Source organism: Tachyglossus aculeatus, chromosome 3 (assembly GCF_015852505.1).
Source record: "Tachyglossus aculeatus isolate mTacAcu1 chromosome 3, mTacAcu1.pri, whole genome shotgun sequence".
Classification (NCBI taxonomy): domain Eukaryota; kingdom Metazoa; phylum Chordata; class Mammalia; order Monotremata; family Tachyglossidae; genus Tachyglossus; species Tachyglossus aculeatus.
In genome coordinates, this window is record NC_052068.1 from 65,258,424 (window position 1) to 65,285,242 (window position 26,819).

A 26,819-nucleotide genomic window follows, 5' to 3' on the forward strand; every position below is an offset into this window, starting at 1 on the left:
TTCCCTGCTCACTGGAGAGCCAGGATAAAGCCTGGGTATATACCTGGGCAGCCTAAGGGGTGAATGCCAGCACCTACCTCAGCCCTATCATGGGAGCCAGAATGGGGAGTAACGGGGAGCCAACCAGCCAGTGGGAGAGCTTTACTGGAAGTGGGGACAGTGCCCCCAAGACCAGAGCTTCCAGTTGTGCTGTCACTGCCAAGCCTCTGGAACTAGAGGCAGGGGCATCTCTGAGTGAAGGCTGTAAACTCATTGTGGTCAGGGAATGTGTCTGCTAATTCTATTATATTGTACACTTCCAAGTTTTTAGTACAGTGCTCTGCACATTGTAAGTACTCAATAAATACCAGCGATTGATTGAGGTGGTCTTCCCAGCCCCCATCCCACCTCAGTTCCCGAGGGGCACCAAGGGATGGATCTCCTGCTAGAGACCAGCCCCATTCCCTGAGAAAGCTGGAGTTGGGAAGTAACTATTCTAATTTATTGCCAACATCTGCTGATCTGGGTCCCAGTCTCCCTTGGAATCAGGCTCAGGATGCCCAGATTCCTGATTCTCCAGGGCTCCAACTAGGTGGGAACCTGAGTGGGAAGAGGCAAAATTATCTGTCAGTGGGAGAATTTGGGAAAAGCCAGCCCATTACCAACCTGAGATAGCACCTAACCGCAGCACTGATGTGTCTCTCTCTCCATCTCTCCCTCCTCCCTCCATGCCTCCTACAGAATGTGGGCGGGGGCACTGCTGTGGTCCAGGTTAGAGCCAGCGACCGAGACATTGGGCTCAACAGCCTCCTGTCCTACTACATAACTCAGGGGAATGAGGACATGACCTTCCGCATAGACCGGGTCACAGGGGAGATCGCTACCCGGCCCTCCCCTCCAGACCGCGAACGCCAGAGCTTCTACCACCTGGTGGTCACAGTGGAAGACGAAGGCACCCCAGCCCTGTCGGTGAGTGCACAGAGGGAGGAGAGCGGGAGGGTGTGGGGAAGAGCCAGCGGTATCTGGAAGAGAAGTTCTGCTGGAGAGCTGCCATAGGGGCAGACAGTGAGGTAGGTGGAAGCGTGGACCCGGCTCGGTCTGGGCTAGCCAGCCATTTGTTGCCCTCGGTCCCCTGCCAGGGTTCTGAGGTGTGTGGTCAGTAGTGGAGTAGTAGTAGAGTCCGGGCCTGGGAGCCAGAAGGACCTGGGTTCAAATTCTGGCCCCGCCACGTGTCTGCTGTTTGACCTTGGGCAAGTCATTTAAACTCTCTGCACTGTCATTCCCTCATCTATAAAATGGAGATTGAGACTGTGAACCCGTATGTGACAGGGGCTGTGTCCAACCTAATTTCCTTGTATCCACCCCAGAGCTTAGTATAGTGCTTGGCACAAATATCACAATTACTATTATTGTTATTATTAGGTCAGTATCCTCAGTAAATATTTCCTGGTGACAAACCCTCCAGCTCTGGACAGATTCTCTATCAGATCATTAGCCTGCTGAGGGCAGACGGGGGTCTCTGCAATAATGTGCGGCCCAAGACTCCTGCTGCCTCCCCTCATTCCCCCCGTCCCCCTCAGCAGTCGTCTAGGAGTCCTGTGTTGCGGGATTTCCACTCTCTCCCATTCCAGCCTATGGTTTGATGCTGGGCAGCACAGTTTAAGAGAGAGGGGTGGAAATCAGAGAGCTCAGACCAAGCTGTGGGAAGTTTAACTTGTGAGAAAAGGCTAACGGAGCAGCTGAAAGAGAAGTCTGAGGGTAAGCCTGATTTCTAGAGGGTAGAGGGACTGTCATTTCCCCTATTTCAGTTAAGAAGAAACAGGCTATTTGGCTGCACAGACGATTAGATTAGCCCGTTGTTGGGTAGGGACCATCTCTATATGTTGCCAACTTGTACTTCCCAAGTGCTTAGTACAGTGCTCTGCACACAGTAAGCGCTCAATAAGTACAATTGAATGAATGAATGAATTTGGGAAAGAATTTCCTGTCAGATAGAGACGAGTCACCCAAAAGCTTATGGAATTGCCTAGAGGTTTTTAAAAATTGGGCTTGGGTAACTAGGTAGTGCTCTAGCAAGAAGTGAGGGAAAGGCCGGGGCTGTGTCTTCCTGCAGTCGGTCAGGTGCCCAAGTGCAAAACTCTTGTTCCCAGGACACTCACTCATGCACAAATACATGCATATGCACATGCATGCACACGTGGCCTCCCTTTCCTTGAATCTATCCTTTCAGTCCCTGCCCAACTATCATGTCGACAGCCAATCAAGCCAGACCTCCAGCCTCACCCCAGAATCCTCCGCTGCGCCACCTCCCCTCACAGCTGCCCAGCTCCTTTCACTGAGGAAACCAGGGCCTCTCATACGGCCCAGATGGTGGCATGAGCAGTGCCCACCTATGGCCTAGTGCCAAGTGGCCCCATCCGGCTCTGACCTGTTGGACTGCCAGACCTCAGAGGGTTGACTCCCGCCCCGTCACATCGCCATGACCAATGGCCAGGTGACCAGTGAGGGATGGAGATGGGCTGAGCTGGATACATTTAAAAACAGGAAACCACAGTCACAGTAGAAAAAAAGAGGAAAAAAGAAGAGAGAGAAGCTGCACCTAGAAAAGGCTGAGTGAAGGAAGTGTGCTGCACTCTCCCGCTCCCCTGCCCTGGCCCCTCGCTGCAGTCCTGTGGCCATGTCAGGGTAGAAGCTGCTGTGGCTACAGAGCCTGCTCTCTGTCTCTCACCACAGAGATGCTCAGAGATGCTCCACTTGCTGTAATTGGGGGCAGGTGGCCTAACTTCAGAGAAATTCAGCTCCTTCCCGCTTGGGGCCCCTGAGGCACTCATCCGGGGTCTCCAGCCCGGGTGTTTCTAGGGGCCAATGCACCCAGCCCACCTAGCTGGATCAGGCTCCAAGCAGGCTTGGTGGGCCCAGAAAAGGCCCAGAGTGAACCCCAATACTCGCTAATCAACCCCTGAATGGGCCCCAGGAAGGACTCTTCCCATCTCCAGCCACATGCTCCTCCCACACGGGCCTGCTGACCAGGGAATAGAGCTTTCCGACTAGGTGGAATATCTTTATTTAAATCACAAGTCTGGGCTGGTTTTTAAAGCAGCAGCAGCAGCAGCAGCAGAATCCAGAGTGTGCTCCGCCCCTGTATTTACATGGTGCTTCATCTTCCTCCTCACCATTCCTGGCCATGACTTCTTCTTCCAGTGTTGGGAAGGCTGGCCAGGTCTTCCACCTCTCTAGCAGACTTGAGCCTGCTCACCCCCTCTACCTGCAGCTGAGCATGTTCCCTACCTTCTGCCAGAGCTGGGCATGCTCACTCCCCACTCCCCAGAGGTGGGCAAGCTCACTCCCCAGAGCAGCATGTTCACCACCTTCCGCCAGAGCTGGGCATGCTCACTCCCCACTTCCCAGAGATGGGCAATGGGGAGCTGAGCATGCTCACTCTGTACTCCTCAGAGCTGAGCTTGTTCACTTCCTCTCCCCAGAAGTGGGCATGCTTACTTCCCACTCCTCAGAATTGTGCATACTCACTCCCCATTCCCCAGAGCTGAGTATGTTCACCCTCTTTCCCCAGAGCTGGGCATGCTTACTCCCCATTCCCCAGATCTGGGCACGCTCACTCTCCATGCTGCCAGGATGAGATGTAATCTGTGATTCAAATGATATACAATTTATATAAGGAGCAAATTGGTCCATAACACTACTGGGAGCCACTCCCTAGACACTTCCTGTTTCAACAGGACTCTCTGGCTACAGAGAGGAGCTCTTGGGGAGGGTGAAGCAAGGTGTGATCTCTACCGAACCCACAGGGGCCTCAGGAAGTCTAGCTCAGGAAGTGATCCTCATTACCCCCTCAAGGAAGTGCCCCTGGGCAGCCAGCATTGAGGCCCCAAGTCCAGAGCTGAGAGGGCAACAAGCCCTTCCTCCAGCCAAACCCAGGCTGGAGCCCAAGACAGCAGGAGATTCCAACTGAAACAAGGTGTCCTTCGTAGACCCAGGCTGCCTAATTCTCCCCTGCCTACCTCCTCTGGCTGTTCAGTGCTTCCTAGCCAAAGAACAGAAGATGCAGCTGCAACTTTAGGGCTCTTGGACCTGGTAGATTCCTAGAACCATTGGGCAGAACCAAGGGGGCAATGAGGCTTCGGGGTTGTGAAGTTGGACACTAGTAGGCCTGGGTGTTTCCATTGCCTGCCATGCATTAGGGACCCCAAACCACCAGCTCCTGCCACTGCTTCTGGTTTTATTGGGAAATTGGCCAAGTCTTTCCCCTTGGGATGGCAACATCATGGGGTCCAGAGGTAGGCTGCTCCATCTCCCTTGGCTTCTAGGTTCTCTAGTTGCCAGGCACCTCCAGGGCTGGCAACACAGAGGGAGAAGAGTCAGGCTGGTGTCCCCATCAGAGCAGGGGGCCATTTCCACTGCCCCAGGCAGATTTGGGGGCTGGGGTGTGGTGGGGCCTCCCTTTCCTCAGTCCTGCAGGAGGCAGGCCCAGGGCAGACTGAGCGAGACCATCATTATTCCATATTTCAGGTCAGGATTGCCGTTTCAACCCAGTCCTCCCAGAAGGAACATTCCAGGAAGTGGGGGAAGGGAAGGAAATGGGGGGAATTGGGGAGAGAGTGTAGCAAAGGGAGTTGAGGCAGGGAGGAACCCTCAGTGTGGAAGGAAACAACAAAAAAAGCAGGGACAATGTAGGGAAGTACAAACTCTGTAGTTTGGCCACAGGCTCCTGGCTGCCCACAACACACAGGCCACTTTACCCAACAGGGGTGGTCAGGACCACCAGGGGCCTGTGGGAAACCAGGGTGCTGGAGACCTATGGGCAGCCACCCACGGTCTGAAAGCAGTTGGGGTGGTGTCCTGAGGCATGTGCCCATAAACTGGTGTGGTTCCTCTGTGAGACAGACACCCGTTCCTTGAGGACCCTCCCTCTCCTGAGCCCTGGAAGAGGCCCTGGCCCAGGGACCTGAATATACCCCTCTGCCCTCACACAGATCCAGGACTCCCCAAGTGGAAAAGGCGAGCACCCCATTGCCTCTAGGGCTCCACATCGGACCTCCCTGAGGCACACAATCTGTGGGCCGATCCGGGCAAGGGAGATGATGGAAGCAGAGCAGAGGCCTGGAGACATGTGTGCTGACAGAGCAGAAAGAACCCAGAGTCCTGGCCGAACCCCGTTGGACTGTTTGTTCCTCTAGTAGAAGTCACAGTCCCTGGCCAGAGGACAAGGAGTTGAGGACTCTGGAGAGAGAGATTTCCCAACTTCTGAGCCCTTTGGAAGGGAAGAGGCCCGAGCAAGGCACGAAGTGTCTGAGGCTTGCATTCACAGAGGCCTTCCTGCTACGGTGCTGGTGTGAGGCTCCTCCACAGCCAGGTCTTCCAAAAGCATCTCATCCCCCAGGCAGGCAGGCTATGCAGTCACAGAACTTGGGGAATCCGGGACGGGCTCTGGACAAGAAAGGCAAGAAGAATTAAGGAGGGCTCTCTCCTTGCCCTCCACCCTGGCCCACCTCCCACCCTCCAGGCCACCTCCCCTTGTTATCTTGGCCAGCCCAGCCAATGGCAGAGCATGGGGATGATGCTTTGCAGGCCCGCCCATCTTAATCATCCTCTAACTTGCCAAAGGTGGGAAATCCAGGCCAGAGAGGCAGGGGAGTCCCCTTAGCAGGGGAAGGACTTCAGCCACCTTCCAAGCCTCACCTTCCAGGCAATGGGCACTTACCTAGGGATGGGAAGAAGACATCGCCTGGGCCCAGGGGTGAGAGCGGAGTGTTAGGCTCTGAGAGGAGGTGCCGCCCTGACTCGGACTGCTGTCGTCGGGCCAAGCTGTTCACCAAGGGCATGGGTCTGGACTCGGCGGGTCCAGGGGGCCCAGCATCAAAGACGGGGTTCTCGATGCCTTGGGTATTACTGTCAGAGAACCAAAAGGGTGACCCTTTTTGCCTGGCCTGCCCACCTTTCCCAGGAACCCCACACCAGCCTCGCCCTGACCCAGCTCACCCCAAAACCCAGCACTCTCCTGGCTTTCAGCCTCTTTCCCTCCCCTAGCCCAGAATCCTCCCCTCCCAGCAGTATGCCCCAATTGTGCCAGGCCAGGCTACACAGAGTATGTGGCAGAGCTGCATTCTTACCCCTGCCCCTGCCCTGGGGCCCACATTCACTTCCAAGGCCTCCATACCCCTGGCCCAGCCACTCCCGCATCATAGCCCCTTTCCTGCACTAGACTAGCCTGGGAGCAAGAGGAGCCCAGTAGGTCCGGGGTGTGGAAGAAGTCTAGACAGGACATTAGGATCAGGGACAAGAAGACCTACTCCAGCCACAATTAGGTGAAATCAACATATGCATGGGGAACTCCACTCAACTCAACATCACATGGACCAGGGCCAACCCAACTCCAAGCCAGTGAGCAGAGGGAGGCGAAGGAGGAGGAGGAGGAAAGGGAGAAAGAGAAGGAGGAGAGGAGGAGGTGGCTCTGAGAAAGCTGGGGTTGAGCCCAGGAGCAGGCTGGACCCAGCTGTAGAGAGCAAGGAAGAGGGGTTTCCTTACCTCTCCATTCTCACCAGCTCGTGAGCACCTGTGGGAAAGCAAAGGGTCAGTCCTAACCCAGCCAGGGGGCTGGAGAGAAGTAGCCCCAGCAGCCCAGCAGACCCTCATCCTAGCTGGATCCCCTTGCCTGGGGTGTGCAAGGGAAAACTCTCTCCAGCCAAACATCTGGGCCCCTGCTCCCAACCAGAAAGCAGGTGCGTGTAGGACTGTGGGACACTAAGGGTTAGTCTGGTCTCCGCCCCTCCCCCCCCAACCTCCTCCCGTACCCCCACCCCTCTTCCTTTCCGTGCTGATGAGTTTGTTTTGTTTTCCAAAGTCATAGTTCCCTGTTCTGGTCACTGTGGTTTGGAGTAAAGGGAACGGAAACTACCTATTCATCTGGAAAACAAGTAGCAGATGGAGCCAGGGAACTGGTTCTGATAGGACTAGGCCCTCTGTATTTTCTTCCCGCAGCCAAAGACTTTCTGAATGGGGGGAAGCCTGGCCAAGGCAAGGGCAGCGCTGGTTGCTGTCAGCTGGCTAGCTGGACATACACTCTCGCTGGGCTACCAAGCCCCCAGAAGCCATATGCTCCTCATCTCTCTCAGGCCCCAGCTCAGCTCCACCTCACTCCTTCCCCTCTTTGCCCCCTCCCACCCCCGGTTCTGTCCCCTTCACTTCTTGTTATTCCAAAGCAAGACCCCAAGAAATAGGAACTTCCACATAGTTTGCAATGGCTTTCAGATGATGTCAGCTGGCAGGAGGAGGACAGAGGCTGCCGTGTCCACTTCAGCCCCCATAATAACTCACTCCCACCCCCGCCATCCTGTTCCAAGCTCCCGGGAATCAACAGCTACAGCGAACTTTTGCCTAAACTGTTGCCTCTGGAGCTGATTCTGTGTGGATGATATTCTTTTTAACAGCATCACTCATTACAGTGGTTTCAGGGAAAGAGTGAATCAAAGCATAAAAAGAAGGCAGAGACATGTGGGCTTGTGCCTGTGGGGTTCAACAGCTGCAGGGCAAGGGATACTGTGGGGGAGACAAGAGCTGGCCCATGAGGGTGAGGGGGTTCAATCGTTAATGTGTGGGTTTAGCGGGGAGATGGGGGAGGTTCCAGATGGTTGCTTTGGCTTCACAGTATTTTAACCTACAAATATGGGGCCAACAGGGAACTTTTGGAGGGGGTGAGATGCAAATCCACGTTTTCCCTGAAACAGTATCCTATCAGCGCCAATTCTTCTCTCTTGAGGATGCAACCCTTTGGCAATAGAGGGACCCTTAGCACTGATTGCACATACAGGCCAAAAACAATCAGACAGTAGATTGAAATGACCTGGGTCGGGGAGAGTCTGGGAACCACACTGTCTGAGTGGTGGAAGTCACGTGTGGCTGATTCTTGTACTGTCAGCCTTTCTGGGGAATTGCAAGGGAACAGCTAGGAGGTAGAAGAGGTTGGGAGAGTTCCAGGGCTTCCTTCCCCAGCTCTTTGCCTCAGTTTCCCCAGTTTTTCTCTCCCATCTGATTTCCAAGGAGGAAAACTGAGGGGATAACTCCTGCCCCATGAGAACCATGAGAGAGGACAACTGAGACCTGGGGAGGAGGGAGGACCTGGTTGGGAGGGGGGGAGGGGGCAGGAATGAGGACACCAGAGATACGTACGCCTGTTGGAAATGGCCTGCCGCTGCTTGTAGACAAGAAGCAGGATGAGGGGCAGGCAGAGGATTCCCACGATGCAGGCCCCAGTGGCCAGAGCCGCAGCCGTGATGTCTGAAAAGGGAAGAAAGGTAGCCAAGGTGAGGCCTATGAGCAGGCTGGGTGATGACCAGTTCTGCTTCAATTCAAATTCACTTCTCTAGGGAAACTAAGGCTTGAAGGGCAAGAGGGCCACCATCCAAGAGGGGGAAGAGTTATCCTCACAAAGAAAAGAGAACTTCAACACCCCCGCCAGGGTGCCTGCCCAGATGCCGGTTGGTCCCTACTCTGGGAGACAGTGCTGAGTCTGCAGGCAAAGTAACTAAAAAGAGCTAAATTCTAATTCCAGTTTGGCCACTGCTAGCCCATGTGACCCTGGGCAAGTTACTTCCTCTCTCTGAGTCGTAACTTGTGCTCCAAGCTCTAAAACACTCGAAACTCTCTGAGGCCATACTTTTGATGAGAGCCCTTGAGGCTCCCAAAAGAGGCGGTGGGGGAGGAGAGGGAATCTCTCCCCCTTCTCTTTTTAGAGACCCTTTCTTACCTCTTAATGGATGCCCCAACCCGGCCCCCACAACTCAGGGTCAGTGACCTGGGGAAAGTCTCTCAGTACGGAAGCCTGGGCTTGAGCAGAATGTAGAAGCCTAACTGAGCCCATGAGGTCACGCTGTATTTCTACTCTCCAGAACTCACTGTCTAATTTTAAACCCCGGGACACTACAGCTTGCTGACTCCAGATGTTAGCAACACAACACCCCAGACAAATTCTCTCCTGCTGTGTCAGGGTCCCGCCCTGAGGCTGCAATCAGTGGACTGCAGCCCAGGGGCCTAAAGAATAAGGCCTGTTTCCCTGGCCAAGGTCCTAGGTATGGCTGGCTTGTGAACTGGAGACCCATGGGGATAACTGCCTCCCACCCACCCCTCCACCCAGGGAGTCTTGACCACATGTGTGTGGGGTTGTGAGGCTGAGGTTTAAAGGAGCTCAGGAAGATGGTGAAGGAATTGGAGGGAATCTCGGCCCAAAGTGCAGGGGATTTTTGCAAGGTCTTCCACTCTCGTTGGAAGACCTTTGGTGGGCGGCTTTTACCGAGTGGAAGGATGAGTGGCTGGCCGCCTCTCCAGGCAAGCCCTGAGCTTCCTGTCCCTTTAGGATTCTCCCCTGATCCCCAAGGAAAAGCGAGCCAACCTGGGGGATGGAGGGTGGGGAATGAGGTGATCTGATCATCGTCCCCAGGGGACATCCAGTGGGGCAGGAGGCCAGGACTGACAGACCGGCAACGGGGCCTACTGGGAGTTGCTGGGAGCTGCGCCAGCTCATTGAGGCAGCAGCGCCGGACGGAAGGGGCTGGTGTCCGGTCAGCAGCCTATTGTTTCAGGACCTTCCTGATGCCCCTAAGGAGTGTGCCAGGAGGGGCTTTGAGCCTCTCTCTTTCCAAGTCAGCAGGCGACTGCAGGGACAAAGGCCAAAGGATTTGCAATTTCAGGATTAGAACACACAGGTCAACTGGGCAGACCCAGCCTAGGGCTTCTGGAGACCTTGGAACCAGCTCAAATCTGGTTTCATGACCCCAGAGGCAGGAAGGAACTGGGAGCATCTGGAGGACAGGGAGAAGGAGGGCAGGGGCAGAAACTGGAATCTGAAGGGGTTCTTCTTCCCTAAGAAGAGAAAACAGAGGGGCACTCTGCTCTACTCTCTCTAAGTCTATGACAGACAGCAGAGTGGCCTAGTGGATAGAGTATATGAGTCTGGGAGTAAGAAAGACCTAGATTCTAATCTCGACTCTGCCGCTTGTCTGCCCTATGACTGTGGGCAGAGGGACAACCTGATCACCTTGTAACCTCCCCAGCTCTTAGAACAGTGCTTTGCACATAGTAAGCGCTTAATAAATGCCATCATTATTATTATTACTTAACTTCTCTGTGCCTCCGTTACCTCTTCTGTAAAATGGGGATTAGGACTGTCAGCCCCATGTGACTGTACAACCCAATTTGCTTGTAGTCATTTACTCGTATTTATTGAGCGCTTACTGTGTGCAGAGCACTGTACTAAGCACTTGGGAAGTACAAGTTGGCAACATATAGAGACGGTCCCTACCCAACAGCGGGCTCACAGTCTAGAATCCACCTTGTATCCACCTCAGCGCTTAGTACAGTGCCTGGCACATAGTAAGCGCTTAACAAATAACAAATTCTTATTACTGTTATTATGAGAGGCTCTTCTGAGTAGGCCAGTGACCAGCTGTCCTCCATTTCCATGAAGAAAAGATCATGTAGGGGAAGGAGTAGGGTCAGCTAGTCCTGGCTTGGCTATTGTCCCCCTGTGTTATCTTGGGTAAGACACTTAACCTCTCAGGGCCTCAGTTTCCTCCTCCGTAAATGGAGATTGTTATTATTATTTTGGTATTTCTTAAGTGCTTACGATGCGTCAAGCACTGTTCTAAGCACTGGGGTAGATACAAGTTAATTTTGGCTTCTCCACCCACCACCATACCTCACAGAGGTGTTATAAGGATAAAATTTGATCACTAATGGGAAAGTGGTTTGGAACAGGAAAATCACTAGATTTATTTAACATGGTGTTATTGTCATAACTATACTTCAGTGGAAATGGGCTAACAGGACAGATTCAATTTAGGTATAAAGAAAAACTTGGCAGAATAAAAAAAGGGATGGACTATCAGACAGATGACCAAGGAAAGGTGTAAATGCCCTGTAAGCAGAAACAGAAATCTCCTCTCAATGTCATTCTCTTAAAGAAACAAAGTGGCAGCCAGTACTAGAATTTGGGAGTGAATATAAGACTTGACCTCTCAGTCACCCACAAGGCTCAATAACCCTGTAGGAATGATAGCTACAGTATCCTCCAGGTCCTTTCTTGTTAAAGCTTCCTCACGAACCCTCACCCCAACTCGCTGTGAGGGGGCATGCATGAGTATATGTAAATAATCGTTCCCTTTACCTTACCCACCGGCAACACCAAGGCCAGAGTCCCAATCCCAATCCCCTGAATTCCAAGGCTCTCCCCACCAAATGGGAGAAACAGATTCCAAAGGCCCTGAAACCAATCCACATGGTTACTGAGCCACTGTTAGAGGTTGCAATGGGCAAGGCACTATACTGAGCACTGGGGAGGACACGTGACTTCCACAGATCATCCAGTCCATCCCTCCACTTCTGGGAAGGCTTCCAACTGGAAGAGCTCCAAGGAAAGAGTGAGCAGGAGAAGGCCGGACCAGTGTAAGCTAGCTGTGGGCAGGGAATGTGTCTGTTATACTGTACTCTCCCAAGCACTTAATACAGTGCTCTGGGTACAGTAAGCACTCAACAAATACGATTGACTGTTTGACAGTGCAGATGAAATGGCTGGGATCTTGATGCTTTTGAAGCAGACGTCCTGGCGGACGTCTGTCAAAGGAAAATCTGTCAGACTTCAGGCCTTCAGAGCTTCTGCTTTCACAGTTCAGACTCAGGAATAACCTGCTCAGTCCTCCACATTCTGCCATGAGTGGGTGTTTCAACACCCCTCCATTTCCTGGGCCTAAGCATCTAGTCCTAACTCTGCCACTCGCTGACTGGGCAATTCCTTGTAAGTCACTTAACCTCTCGAGGCCTCAGCTTCCTCATCTGTAAAATGGGGATGATAATACCTACCATTCTCTACCTCGCAGGGATATCTTTAGGATGAACTGAGATAATGAAACTATACTCATTTTTGTTACGATTCATGCACTGGTTCGGGCCTGTTCCTGCAGCTACTGGGTTATTTCCCAAGATCCAAAATACTCTAAGTGCTCTTATCCACAGTTTTTTAGAAAGAACTGTAGAAGAAAACCAGCTGGCTTCTCACTGGTCTCCTCTGTATTCTTGGAATGTCTGTTGCTCCTACCCTCCAAAAGATCTAGGACCCAACTTCTAATCTCTAGGACTAACTTTCAGATCATAAGTCATGTGAATGTTAAAACTGAAGGGAACAGAGAAACTCTGGCAAATCCGACAGTACCCAACAGTGATTCCAGGAGTCACTGCTTCTGGTCACAGTGGTCCATCTAGGGCCTGGGCAAGAATCACCCCAAAAGGAGGCTGCTTGGCTTACTTGGCCTCTCCCAGCACCTCTTAAAAATTGGCAGCCCCCACCCAAGAGTATCCCTGAAGGGTCCTCAAACTAAGGAGAGCTGGAGGGGCCAGAAACAGCATTCCAATTCCCAATTTGCTCATTGCTCAGTGGTTGATTCAGGGTTAATCTGGCTGGAAGGCCAAGAGGAGGTAGAAGGAAAGGGTGAGAGAAGTTAGCCTGTTCAGTGCCCATCTCCTGAATTCCCCTGTTCCACACGCTGAATGCCCACTTGTTCTCCTTTGTGGCAGCCTCTGGGGAAGGCACTAGCCCTGGCCAATTTCCCACCCTTAACACTTCAGTGCCCAAGGCTTCATGGTCTCATCTCCCCCAAACCCCAGCTCAGTCAGAGATGAAATCAGAACAAAAAGAGCATTTCAGTGTAAATGTCACCTCCACCCCAGGGCTTCTTAGTCCGGCCTGCCCGTGAGTTTCAGCAGGAGGAAGGAGGAAGCTGCCAAATACAGTTTGGGGGTTGTTTGGGGGCCAAATACAATGCTTCAGGGAGAGCGGCCACCACCCATCACACCCTCAGGGGACAGTAGGCTGTGCTTGGAGAAATGGACCCATTGATCTTTTTACCCAAGCCATCTTAAGGGCCCCTGCCTCCTGCTCTTAAATGGGGCCACTTGGCTGTCTTTAGGCCCATTTGGCCTGAGGGAAGTGTCTTAGGTCCCACCCTCTTTGGACTGGCCCTGCCCACTCCCAGCCCAGCAGTTAGAAGGGCACCACCCAGATGGGCAGCAGGGCCCTCAGAATGACCATTGATGGATTTTTCCAAATCATTGTCAGACAGGAGAGCTCCCAGAGCCAGAGATCACCCAGGCAGCAGCAGGGCAAAGCATGTGAGCCAAAGTAGGAATTGTCTCTACGGATTCAGCGCCTGTGGCTTTGGCCATACCAGTCCTACCCACCACCCAGCCCCATCCCCAACCCAGCCCTAATGGCAGGGAACTTGAGGTCTTCCAAGCCAACAGACCATCTCAGCCCTGCCACCATGTGTTCCTGGGCCAATTGCTCCAGCTTGTCTCCGGTTCTGACTGAAGGCTCTAGAAGGCAGAGGATGTCTGTGCCCACCCAATGCCCATGGGGTGTGGGGGGAGATGGAGGCCTGAAAGGAAGAGGAGTGGCAATAGGGAGTAAGAGATAGAGGATGGGAGGATGCAGAGAAGTTCTTACTTTCACCATCAACATTGGAGGGCAGGTGCAGCGTGCACTTGGACTGTGACATTTGGCCTGAGGGATGAGAAGACAACAAACTGAGTTAAGAAAATCCCCATCCCTTGTGAGCCCCATGTGAGACATGGACTGTGTCCAACTTGATTAGCTTGTATCTACCCCAGTGCCTAGTACAGTGCCTGATACATAGTAAGCACCTAACAAATATCATTTTTTTAAAAAAACATACAGGTCCTGTAAATATTCACACACGCGCACCCACCCGTTCACTTCGATGTTCACCCACATTAGTGCTTCACCCGCTCATATACATATCCACTCATGCCCATTCTCATGCATGGACACACACGCGCACCTGAGTCCTGCACACTCCTGATCCTCAACTATCTCATGGGGCCCTATCATAAACCCTAACAATATGTGCACTTTTCTAGGTGACTAGATATTTCAGACCCAGAAAATACTAGACTCAATTATCCCATATTTCAGATGAAACTATTTTTTGGCCAGTAATATTGAGAAGATTCAGGGGAAAGAATATTTTTAGGCTTCTTTCGTTATTATTGTAATTATTATGACATTTCAATCGACCTATCGATGGTGCTTATTGCACGCTTACTGTGTGCAGAGAATTGTACTTAGCGCTTGGGTAAGTACAATACAGTAGAGTTAGTAGATGTGATCCCTTCCCTTGAGGAGCTGACACTTATTATGTGCTAAGCATGGGGGTAGATATGAGATGATCAGATGGGCCCCAATGATTCAGTTATTAATAATAATAATAATAATAATGGTATTTGTTAAGCTTATGGCATAGTGGATAAAGCATGAGCCTGGGAGTCAGAAGATCCTGGGTTCTAATGTCGGCTCTGCCACTTGTCTGCTGTGTTGCCTTGGGCAAGTCACTTCTCGGTGCCTCAGTTACCGCATCTGTAAAATGGGGATTAAGACTGTGAGCCCCATGCGGGACAGGGACACTGTACAACCTGATTTGCTTGTATCTACCCCAGAGCTTAGTACAATGCCTGGCACACAGTAAGCTCTTAACAAATACCACAATCATTATTATTGTTACTATTATGTGCCAGCCCCTATATTAAGTGCTATGGTTGATATGAGCAAATCAGTTTGGACACAGCCCATGTCCCACATGGGGCTCACAATCTCAATCCCCATTTTACAGATGAGGTAACTGGACCACAAAGAAGTGAAGCAACTTGGCCAAGGTCACACTACAGACAAATAGCAGAGCCATTTTCTGGATATCCGTGATTTAAGCCCTAGTCACACCTTCCGTTAGTTGGTACAGGTCACGGTCCTACAGGCCCTTCAGAGTCCCCTTCTCCTAGGTCCCGCCCCCTCACCAGACCCCAGGCTCTCACCTTTCTGCACCTGCAGCTCCATGAGGCCGTGGGACCGCTGCTTCACATGATGGTGATTAATATCCGCCACGAAGCAGCAGTAAATGCCACCATCCTGCTGGGTCAGGTTCACCAAGGTGATCCAGAAAGTCCCATGGTGGTCCGAGTTGGTCTCCACTCCGTGGCGCTGGGCGCGTTCCCTGTGGGGGCCGGGCCCCACGCTGCCATTGGCCCGGTGGTGACCGGCTCCCTGGTGGGAGTGCAGGTCGTGGTCCGTGAGATTGCGGATGGGCCGCCTCCCCGAGCAGTTCTGGTCCTCACGGGGGCTCCAGGACCACTTCTTGTAGATCTGGTCGTGCCAGTCGGAGAAGGGTCCAGAGATCCTGCAGGTTAGGGTGACGTTCTGCCCTTCCGGACAGACGTAGAGCGAGTACAGAGAGCTGACCTTGAAAGCCTCCAGATGGCCTGTCCAGAGACAAAGAGCCCAGTCGGTCAGTTAGTCAGATTGTATTTATTGAGCACTTACTGTGTGCAGAGATATGTACTCAGCGCTTGGGGCAGTAGTATAATAATAATAATGGTACTTGTTAAGTGCTTACTATGTGCCAAGCACTGTTCTAAGCACTGGTGTAGATACAAGCTAATCAGGTTGGACACAGTTCCTGTCCAACATGAGACTTACAGGCTTAATCCCCATTTCACAGATGAGGTAACTGAGGCCCAGAGAAGTTAAGTTACTTGCCCAAAATCACACAGCAGACATGGTAGAACCCAGGTCCTTCTGACTCCCAGGCCCACGCTCTATCCACACTGCTCTATAATAATAATAATAATAATAATGGTATTTTTATTAAGCACTTACTATGTGCAAAGCACTGTTCTAAGCACCGGGGAAGTTACAAGGTGATCCATGCTCTATCCATGCAGGCCCATGCTCTATCCACCCTGCTTCTAAGCTGTTCAGTGTGCAATATAACAATGTAACAAACACATTTTCTGTCCACAATGAGTTTACAGTCTAGAGAGGGAGACAGACTTTAATATAAGTAAATGAATTACAGATATGTACACATAGAGTTAGCCAAGACCTCTGTACTAGACGTGGTAGCAGTAGTAGTGGTAGCAGCAGCAGCATTTAAGGAGCACCTCTTTGGTAGGGTGCACTGAGCTAGATGCTTGGGAAGTACAGAATAACCAAGTGATTAGCCCCCTGACCACAAGGAGCTTATACTCTATTACAGGAGACTGGCATAAAAAATATTTTCAATCAGAATGGTCAAAATGAAGAAACTGAGCAGACATGGAAACTGAGGCAGGGAGAGAGGTTCGTCACCCAGCACACCTCCTAACTGGACTGGACTCACCCATCACACCTTTCTCTGCATGTATCCACCCCAGCTCTTAGCCCTGCCAAAACATGTCCTGGTCCCCTTTCGAAGTCACCTCCTCCAGGTGGTGCTCCTTGATTAATCCCCCCATCCTCCCAGGCACGCTCTCTCTCTCATCAGCTTCTCTAGGATTCATGAATTTGTTTATTCTTTAAATATTGATTTATCTAGCACCCAGCACTTAATACAGTCTCCGGCACGTAGTACAGCACTGTAAGTGCTTAATGAATACTATTATTAATCAGTCAGTTGTCTATATGTTTTGCTTCTTTGTCTGTCTCCCCCTTCTAGACTGTGAGCTCGTTGTTGGGTAGGGACCGTCTCTATATGTTGCTAACTTGCACTTCCCAAGTGCTTAGTACAGTGCTCTTCACACAGTAAGTGCTCAGTAAATATGATTGATTGAATGAATGAAGAATCTACTGAGCACGAACTGAGTGTGAAGCACTGTACTAAGTGCTTGGGAGAGTAGAAAATAGCAGATTTGGTAGATTGTTTTACTACTATTTACTAGCATCCAATATATGTCCTCACTCCCAACTGTAGAACTATAGTACATTGGTCTATTTATGTTTACCATCTACTCCATTAGATTGTAAATCCTTTGCAGGCATGGATCGTGTCTTTTATTTCTTTTGTGTGTTCCCTAGTTGTCTAGTACAGTGCTCTGCATGCAGTAAGCCTTTATTCAGTACTTTGCTCCGTGAGGATCAACGATCATTGAATTGCTGAGTATTCACTAGGTACCCAGTAGAGTGCTCAGCACACAGTAGATGCCCAGTTCAGTGCTCGGCACACACTAGGCCTCTAGTACAGTGCTCAGCATACAGTAGATGCCCTGTTCAGTGGTTGGCACACACTAGTGCTCATCTCATAGTAGGTGCCCAGTTCAGGCCTCAACACTGAGAAGAAGCATGGCCTAGTAGATAGAGCACAGCCTGGGGGAGTCAGAAAGTCATGGGTTCTAATTCTGGCTCTGCTGCTTGTCTGCTGTATGACCCTGGGCAAGTCACTTCACTTCTCTGTGCCTCAGTTACTTTATCTGTAAAATGGGGATTGAGATTGGGAACCCCAAGTGGGACAGGGACTGTTTCCAACCTAATCACCTTGTATCTACTCCAGTGCTTAGAACAGTGCTGGCACATAAAAAGCGCTTAACAAATGCTGTAAGTATTATAATTATTAGTAGTAGTAGTAGTAGCAGTAGTAGCAGCAGTAATAGCAGTAGTAGTACAGTGCTCAGCATACAGTAAGTGCCCAGTTCAGTGGTCAGCACACACTAGGTTCCTAGCACAGTGCTCAGCACACTGTAGGTACCCAGTTCAACAGTGGTCCACAAAAAGTAGCTTGCCATTACAGTGCTCGACACACAATAGTTGCCCAGTACAGTGCCCAGCACACATTAGGCATCCAGTGGGTAGACACAGTCAACAGCACAGTCAAAATTACTGATGGCAATACTGGTTTGGTCCCTGTAACCAGGATCATGATTCCCTCTGGCTCTGGAAGAATCAAACTCATTCTGATGTAGTGATCAAAGGCCAGGCAGGATTCTCACTAAGGATTTGCCCCCAGCCTCTGGCCACAGGACTGTGGACTCTCTCAGCCGGGGATGGTCCACCAGGCGGTGCCCATAAGCTAAATCCTGCCCAGTTGGGTGGACCTGTCTTCCTCTGGGCCATGGCAGCAGCTTACTGTCTCATCTTTTTTTTTTAATTGTATTTTTTAAAGTGCTTATTATGTGCCAGGCACTGTACCAAGCACAGGGGTAGATATAAATTAATCAGGTTAGACCCAGTTCCTTTCCCACATGGGGCCTCCAGTCTGAATCCAGACTAGGTGCCCCCCCACCTTCCTCTCCTCTTCCTCCCCCTCCCCATCCCCCCCGCCTTAATAATAATAATAATGGCATTTATTAAGCGCTTACTATGTGCAAAGCACTGTTCTAAGCACTGGAAAGGTTACAAGGTGATCAGGTTGTCCCATGGGGGGCTCAAAGTTTTAATTCCCATTTTACAGATGAGGTAACTGAGGCCCAGAGAAGTAAAGTGACTTGCCCAAAGTCACACAGCTGACACTTGGCAGAGCTGGGATTTGAACCCATGACCTCTGACTCCAAAGCCCGGGCTCTTTCCACTAAGCCACGCTGCTCTCACCCTTCCCCTCCCCACAGCACCTATATGTATGTATATATGTTTGTACATATTTATTACTCTATTTATTTTACTTGTACATATTTATTCATTAAATCGTATTTATTGAGCACTTACTGTGTGCAGAGCACTGTACTAAGCGCTTGGGAAGTACAAGTTGGCAACATAGAGAGACAGTGCCTGCCCAACAATGGGCTCACAGTCTAGAAGACTATTTATTCTATTTATTTTATTTTGTAAATATGGTCTGTTTTGTTGTCTGTCTCCCCCTTCTAGCCTGTGAACCCACTGTTGGGTAAGGACCATCTCTAGATGTTGCCAACTTGTACTTCCCAAGCGCTTAGTACAGTGCTCTGCACACAGTAAGCACTCAATAAATACAACTGAATGAATGATTGAATCCCCATTCTAGAGATGAGGTAACTGAGGCCCAGAGAAGTGAAGTGACTTCCCCAAGGTCCACGGCAGACAAGTGGGGGATCTGGGATTCGAACCCAGGTCCTTCTCCCAGGTCTGTGCTCTATCCACTAGGCCATGCTACTTCTCTAAAGGAACATTCCTTCTTGGGGAAACTAAAAGCCAGGGCAGCGTTCAGCCCTAAAATGCTTGCTTTGGGGCAGTCCGATCATCAGAGACCTGGGGGCCAAGTCCCTCTTGGGCCAGCCTGCTAATCTGCCAGGCTCTGTGTGGGCATTGGGCCCCCCACCAGTCAACATCCTCCTCGGCAGCTGGGGTTGCCATTACTCTGTCAGAGGACACTACCTGCTCCCTACAGTCTAGAAGACTGTGAGCCCACTGTTGGGTGGGGACCGTCTCTATATGTTGCCAACTTGTACTTCCCAAGCACTTAGTACAGTGCTCTGCACACAGTAAGCGCTCAATAAATACGATTGAATGAATGAATGAGGTCAGTGTGACCTCCAGCACTGCCCGGGGCGGCACTGCCACCTCCTGTCCACTGCAGAGAGCCAGGGCCGGCCACCAATTCTAGCTCTCAAGACGGGCAGCTCCCAGCAGCCTTTGATGCCTTAGTCCAGGTACGGAGTCCACAGCATCCCACCTTGACCAACTGGCACCTGCCTGGGGCCGGAGGGCAGCAAGCCTGGAAAAAAGCCTTTGTGGTCAGACGTCCGGACACTCTGGGTTGGAAGAGGATTTGAGCTTGGGGTCCAACCAGTGCTTGAGATCTCCTAGGCCAGGACACTATGGGCTGAGAGCTGCAGTCCTCTGGCCGGCAGCAAGCCCAAACTGAAAGGCGGGGGCCAGCAAGATGGGGTTCTCGCTTGATCTATTCAGACCCCACCCAAATGACACTGCAACTGGGGCTGGGGCTCAGGCTGACCTCCCCAGACTATGCGGGGCTCTAGTCACAATAATAATAATAATAATAATAATAATAATACTGGCATTTGTTAAGCGCTTACTATGTGCAAAGCACTGTTCTAAGCGCTGGGGGGATACAAGGTGATCAAGTTGTCCCACGTGGGGTTCACAGTCTTAACCCCCATTTTACAGATGGGGTAACTGAGGCTCAGAGAAGTTAAGTGACTTGCCCAAGGTCACACAGCAGATATGTGGCAGAGTCGGGACTCGAACCCATGACCTCTGACTTCAAAGCCCGTGCTCTTTCCACTGAACCACGCTGCTTCTCAACCACGCTGCTTCTCACAAATCTCACTTTGATTTTCCTCATCTCCTTCAGGCCCCCACCCTAATCAATCAAATAATCATATTTACTGAGTGCTTACTGTATTAGAGGACTGTACTAACTGCTTGGGAGAGTATAGTATAACAATAGAACAGAATTGTTAGACACATTTCCTGGCCACAATGAGCTTGCATCCTATGGTGTTTCATGGAATGAAGCCCTCTTCCCTGCTGGAGCGGTCCTGTCAGCTCACAAAGGCCGGGTAACCAGAAACCTGCAATGGCAGCTTGGTGCCAATACCTGCCCGGAGCCTGGGGCTCGAGAAAACCCATGACTGGAGATAGGGACGACATACAAAGCATAGCACTGGCTGTGGGGATTTGGGGAGGAGGAGCAGGAGGGGAAGGAAGGGTCTGACCACTGACTGCCCCAAGTACCTGAAACTTCACCAAGAGGAGACCCAGCTAGCCTCTCCCTCTCATCCAGTTCATTCACTCATTCAATCATATTTATTGAGCACTTACAGTGTGCAAAGTACTGTACTAAGTTCCATCGCTCATCCTTACTGCTGGGAGCTGGGGCCCACCCTGGAGTGGGGGTCCCTCCAAGGCCCAGGAGAGTGGTGATTTTTCCAACAATGGGCCTATATCTCTAGACTGTAACGTCATTCTCTAGACTGTAGGTTCGTGTGGGCAGGGAACATGCCTGCTTACTCTGTTATATTCTCTCTCTCAAACACTTAGTACAGGGCTCTGCACATAGTAAGTGTTCAATAAGTACCATTCATTCATTCAATTGTATTTACTGAGCGCTTACTGTGTGCAGAGCGCCCTACTAAGTTCCTGGGAGGGTATAATACAATAATAAAGAGACATATTCCCTGCCCACAATGAGCTTACAGTCTAAGGGGGTAGAGACAAACGTTAATATAAATAAATAAATTACAGATATGTACATAAGTGTTGTGGGGCTGGGCGCAGGTAAGAACAAAGGGAGCAAGTCAGGGTGATGCAGAAGGGAGAGGGAGAAGAGGAAAGGGGGGTTTAGTCAGGTAAGGCCTCTCGGAGGAGATGGGCCTTCAGTAAGGCTTTAAAGGTAGAGAGAAGAATTAGCTGTTGCATTCGAGGAGGGAGGGCATTCCAGACCAGAGGCAGGATGTGGGCAAGGGGTCAAGTGGTGAGATACGCTAGATGGAGGCATAGTGAGAAAGTTTGCATTAGAGGAGAGAAGTGTGCAGGATGGGTTGTAGTAGGAGAGTAGCGAGGTGAGGTAAGAAGGGGCAAGAGGATTGAGTGTGCTTTGAAGCCAATGGTAAGGAGTTTTAGTTTGATGCAGAGGGTGGATGGACAACCACTGGAATTTTTTGAGGATGTGGGAAACATATCTTGAATGACTGATTGATTTCCCCCTCCTTCTCCTCCTCTTTCTCTAAAGTGTTCATGGAAGGACCCGGCCCTAATGGCCTGCAGGAAACCCTCCACCCCTGTTTCCCGCAAATTACAACAGGGAGAAGCCAGCAGGGAGATGGTGGGACGGGGCAGGGGAGGAGGAGGAGGAGGAGGGACTGAAAGCCAGATGAGAGAGCTGGACCCAGATGCCCCAAAGAGGGTGGGACCGGATAGTAGGGCCACGACCTTGGGAGGAATCCCGCCCAAACCTTCCCTCTTCTCCCACTGGAAAGTCAGCAGAGCCAAGAGCAGAGTCAGGACGGAGGGTAACCAAGGGAGGGGCTGCAGGAAACTGCATTCTGGGCAGCCAACTTGGGGGGTGGATTGGAGGCTGACTGACCCCTGATCCTGTCATTGCATGTCCCCTTCTCCACCTCCCCTCCACCTCAAGCAAAGCACCCAAACAGCCTTCTTCCCTTTTCAGAGAAAGGAGAATAAAACCCTGGGATTGAATCTGGGGAGGCTGAAGGGGCTTTTTCGGGGCCTCGAAAGACAAACCAGTGTTGTGGGGAGGGGGGTGGGGGCATGCCTCCGTGGGCGGGGCACCCGAGGGGCTCTGAGCGACAGAAACATCCTGTTTTTTACCACTCCCACGGCCAGCCAGCGAGCCCCTCCTCAAATCACCCAAGGGAGCAGCAAACCCTCAGCCAGCCCACCCAGCCCCAGAGCCCAGGGAGGAGGATGGAGCAGGCAGGGGTAGAGATGCAGACCCGTCGTGGGGCAAGGTCACCTGGATGGGTGTGAGATTAGAGCCTTGTGGATGTATTTTCTATTGTCTGCAGCTGGGCACTGCCAGCACAGCATTTCCCTCAGCACCTGGCCTCGGTGCATTATCTGAGCTATGGGAGGGCCCAGCTCGAGGTTCTCTCTTGGTGAGAGAGAGGGGAGAGAGAGGAGATAGAGGGGAGGGAGAGAGGAAGAGAGAGAGAGAGAGAGAGAGATACATTCAGCTGGTGGAAGACAGGAGCCAGGAGAACAATTCAGGATAGCAAAGGTAATCTGGGGGCCTCAGAGGCCGTAGACCTCAGGGTGGTGGCTGTCGGCAATGGTGCACCCCAAAAGGTTCCCTGGACAAATTCACTTTCTCGAAACCCCCAAGAGAGGAAGGTCAGGTCGGTGTTATCAGCGAGCAGGTAATGGGTGGGGAGGGAGGAGGTGCCAGGGGAGTCTCAGCTCTCTTCTCTCCACCTGTCCCCGGAAGCTCCAGGGAGAAGCAGGTGCCTAAAGCTGTGGCCTTGGACTGGGAGACCCCAAAAAGTACCAGTGGGTAGTTAAAGGGCCAGAGACCCACAGGTTCAAGACAGCAAGTAAGTGTTCTAAGTTTTGTCTGGTTCCCGGACCCTGTAGCAGTCGACACAAGCTGGATCTGGCTCGTGGAGTTCCATTAATTGCCCCACCCATCTTCTGATCAAGTTTTGAGGTGCAGAGCGAGAGGTCGGGGACCCTTTCCTCCCCCAACCCTCCCATCCCTTCTTCTACAGGCAGAGGGAGGGGACCAAGCGGGGCCTCATGACCTGAACTCCGGCATCAGTGCTCCTCCTGTCTCCTCCCCTGGTCCCCATTCTGATGTTGCCGAGAAATGGGCTCACTGGGGAGATCCCAGATGAGTCTGTTGCATCACTGCAACAGCCTCTGCACTGGACTGGGGAGAGGAAAATCATGTCAGCAGGAAGAGCACCCCACGCTGAGAAGCCAGGCCCAAGGTTGGCCGCTCTCCAGCCTGTTCTGAGGAGTGTTAGCCAACACCTGCTAGCCAAAAAGGACCAGGCCCACCAATTCCCTGCGAGTGCTACCCACCCAACTGGTAGCCTCTCCAGCCTGGCCATGTTAATTATGTCTCTACCAGAAGGTCTGTTCTGGGCCCCATCAGCTTTCTTATGGGTGAACATTTAACAGGCAAACAGGCTGATGGCTTTCTTGACCTTATCTGCAAGTCAGCTGTATAAAAGAAGCAGCATAGCCTAGTGGGTAGAGCGAGGACCTGGGAATCAGAGGACCTGGGTTTTAAATCCTGCCTCTGCCACTTATCTGTCAGTCAGTGAGTAAATCATACTTATTGGGCACTTACTGTGTGCAGAGCACTGTACTAAGTGCTCAAGACAGTACAATAGAACAATAAACAGACACATTCCCTGCCCTCAATGAATGGGAATTACAGAATAGTGGGGAACTTGCCTGCTGTTTAACCTAGGGCAAGTCCCTTAATTTATCTGTGCCTCAGTATCATCTGTAAAATGGAGATTCAAATCCTGTTCTCCCTCCCACTAAGACTGTGAATCCCATGTTGGGATTGGGATTCTGTCCAACCTGATTATCTTGTGTCTACCCCAGTGCATGGCATTTAGGAAGCACTTAACAAATACCTTAATTATAATGGGGTGTTCCTTTGCATCTGTTATATTTTCCCTATTTTTAGTAAAGTGCATTAGACCCAGTAGGAGCACAACAAATACTACAATTACTACTACTACTACAACAACAACTTCTACTAGAGTAACTAAGGAAACCTTTTGGTTTTGGTTTCAGTTCTGGGGCCAAGCCCCATTGTTTCTTCCTAACTTGGTGAAACACATGCTTGCCCTGGGCCTCAGTGTTCTGCTCTGTGCAATGGGAATGAAGTGGAACCCTCCACGCCAATTGGCCTGGGTGCAAGTGCTGTCACTGCCTCCTCCATCCAGCATGGGATAATGGATAGAGCATGAGCTTGGGAGTCAGAAAGTCATGGGTTCTAATCCCAGCTTTGCCACTTGTCAGCTGTGTGACTTTGGGTAAGTCATTTCACTTCTCCGTGCTTCAGTTACCTCATCTGTAAAATGGGGTTGGAAACTACGAACCCCACAAAGGACAGGGACTGTGTCCACCTCGATTTGCTTGTATCCATCCCAGCACTTAGTGCAGTGCCTGGCATAAAGTAAGCACTTACAAAATACCATTATTATTCTTATTATTATTAGGAGCTGCAGGGAGCAGAGAGAGAGGCTTCAAAAAGCCCATGGAACAGTCCAAGGCTGGGTTCTTGGGGCATCTGTATTAGATTGACATTTGTCCTGACAGCCCAGGCCAGACCATTCCAGAAGATCCCACTTTGAGGACAACCCTGTCTTGACAAGAACCTTCCAAGGGGAGATTCCACCATGTCTCCCACTCAACCATTTCGATGTCCAATGGGTTACAATGGCATCAGATCCTCCCACCACCCATCCTCACCGGGCTGCAAGATAGGGATATGGAGGCCCAGCGATAAGCCAAAGGTCATGGAGTGATTCAGGGGCAGGTCTGGGAAACCTAATTTTCCAAACCCTAATCCAGTATTCAATCTGTTTAGGGATCAAGGGGACGCTGATGCCCCCGATCAAAGAAATCCGGGTTGCTGCCCGGAGCCAGAGCCACAGCCAGAGAGAGAGAAGGTGATTTGTCCCTGGAGCTGTTGTCCCTGACTCTGCTAGTCCAGAACATTGCTAGTGTCCACTTTTGCTGATCCCGGCTGGCTGAGGCGGGGGTCTCAGCCAGGGCTGTCCCCTGGGCAGCAGCAGGAGGGCCAACCAGCTTATGCAAGGCGGAGGACAAAGGGAATCTCAGATGTGTTTATTGATATCCCCTCCGGGAGGAAGTAACCCATTCACATTGGGGGCCCAGGAGGAGCTGGGGAAAGGGAAGCCCAGGCTGTATTGGAGGAAGCCGCACTTCCAACACCTTGGAAAAGGGTCCGTGGGATTTCTTAATTGAGTCTTCTCCCTCAAGAGATGCCTGGGTGAAGGTCTTGCCCTCTGGCCCTCTCACCCCTCGGCTCTCCTCAGGCTCCCTCTCCCTTGCCATGAGTCCTGGGGTCCCCGGAGCTCCGTACTCTGAGGGAGTGGCTGATGAGTCCAGAAGGGGGTCTTCTCTCAAGAGCCTCTCTGCCCCAATCCCTGGGGCCGGGGTTCAATTTCCGCTTCTGCCCAGCCATGCTGGCAGGTGAGGTCCAGTCCAGCCCAGGAGAAGCAAGGTGAGGATTGGTGGGAGCTCTGACTAATGGGCTCCCGATTGCCTAGTGTAGGGGGCGGGGGGGACATAGGGGGCTTGAGGCTGGTTTTGAAGGACCTTCCTTCATCCAGCACCATTAAACACCCTTCTCCCTTCCATGACCACCAACCTCTCAGGCACATCCTGTTTCTGGAGGGGACAGCCCATCCCAGGGCCCAGAGAAGCAGCGTGGCTCAGTGGAAAGAGCACAGACTTTGGAGTCAGAGGTCATGGGTTCTAATCCCAGCTCTGCTGCTTGTCAGCTGTGTGACTTTGGGCAAGTCACTTAACTTCTCTGTGCCTCAGTTACCTCATCTGTAAAATGGGGATTAAGACTGTGAGCCCCAAATAGGACAACCTGATCACCTTATATCCTCCCCAGTGCTTAGAACAGTGCTTTGCACATAGTAAGCACTTAACAATTGCCATCATCATCATCGTCATCTTGAGTGCCCATTCCCCTCTTCAGGGCTGGATCAGTGTTTGGCATCCGGGCCCCTGGCAGAGACTTCTTCCATGGACTCAAGTTCATGATCCTGGCTAAGCCATTCCCGTCTGGCCTGGACTCAGAACAGCGACACCCCCGGGCCCAGCCATGGCTGTCGTGGGAGAGATCTGTCCGGCTCTCTGGTTCTCTGGCCCCAAATCCAGGGACAGGGTTGCTGCCAGCGATGGTTCCAGTATTCGGATGCTTGGGTCCTGATGGGAGCCTGGCCTGGTACCCAGGGATAGTAATAATAATAATTATGGTATTTGTTAAGCGCTTACTATGTGCCAGGCACTGTACTAAGTGCTAGATGGATTCAAGCAAAACAGGTTGGACACAGTCCCTGTCCCACATGGGGCTCACAGTCTCAATCCCTGTTTTATAGATGAGGTAACTTGAGGCCCAGAGAAGAGAACTGACTTGCCCAAAGTCACCCAGCAGACAAGTGGTAGAGCCAGGATTAGAACCCATGATCTTCTGACTCGCAGGCCCTTGCTTCATCCACTTCACCATGCTGCTTCCCAGGAAACTAGGAGAGGTGAGAAACACCTGGCACTTTCAACCTCCTCCCACCCACACCACAGGGCAGGGCAAAAAGCCCCACACTTCAGATGGAGGTCATCCTATCCAGGCCTCTGCCTCACACCCAACTGATTCTCAGCCAATCAAGAGGGTTGATTCCACAATCCCCCGATGTGGCCGGTTCCGATGCTCCTGATCGCCTTCGCTGTAGGAAGTTCCTCCATCTATCTAATCAACCTCTCTCTTGCTGCAGTTTTGTCCACTTTCCTCATCTGTCCTCAGTGGAGATGAAGCAAAGCCAACCAGAATCTGCTTTTCAAATAG

At 51.5% G+C, this 26,819-nt stretch overlaps 2 protein-coding genes across 3 annotated transcripts in view; one reads left to right on the forward strand and one right to left on the reverse strand.

The window, feature by feature from the left end:
- Positions 1-26,819, forward strand: part of CDH23 (cadherin related 23) — a 425,144-nt gene that overhangs the window by 339,727 nt on the left and 58,598 nt on the right. For both annotated transcript variants that reach the window (XM_038744221.1, XM_038744217.1), the window contains exon 36: positions 721-948. In XM_038744221.1, the coding sequence (XP_038600149.1) occupies positions 721-948 (228 nt within the window). The remainder of the gene's footprint in view (positions 1-720; positions 949-26,819) is intronic.
- The window catches only part of VSIR (V-set immunoregulatory receptor), a 31,726-nt gene continuing 7,934 nt past the window's right edge, over positions 3,028-26,819 (reverse strand). Inside the window, exons 3-8 of the mRNA XM_038744226.1 lie at positions 14,869-15,312; positions 13,487-13,543; positions 8,164-8,271; positions 6,523-6,550; positions 5,699-5,886; positions 3,028-5,424 (exon numbers count right to left, since the gene is read on the reverse strand). Of these exons, the coding sequence (XP_038600154.1) occupies positions 5,387-5,424; positions 5,699-5,886; positions 6,523-6,550; positions 8,164-8,271; positions 13,487-13,543; positions 14,869-15,312 (863 nt within the window). The 3' untranslated portion in view covers positions 3,028-5,386. The remainder of the gene's footprint in view (positions 5,425-5,698; positions 5,887-6,522; positions 6,551-8,163; positions 8,272-13,486; positions 13,544-14,868; positions 15,313-26,819) is intronic.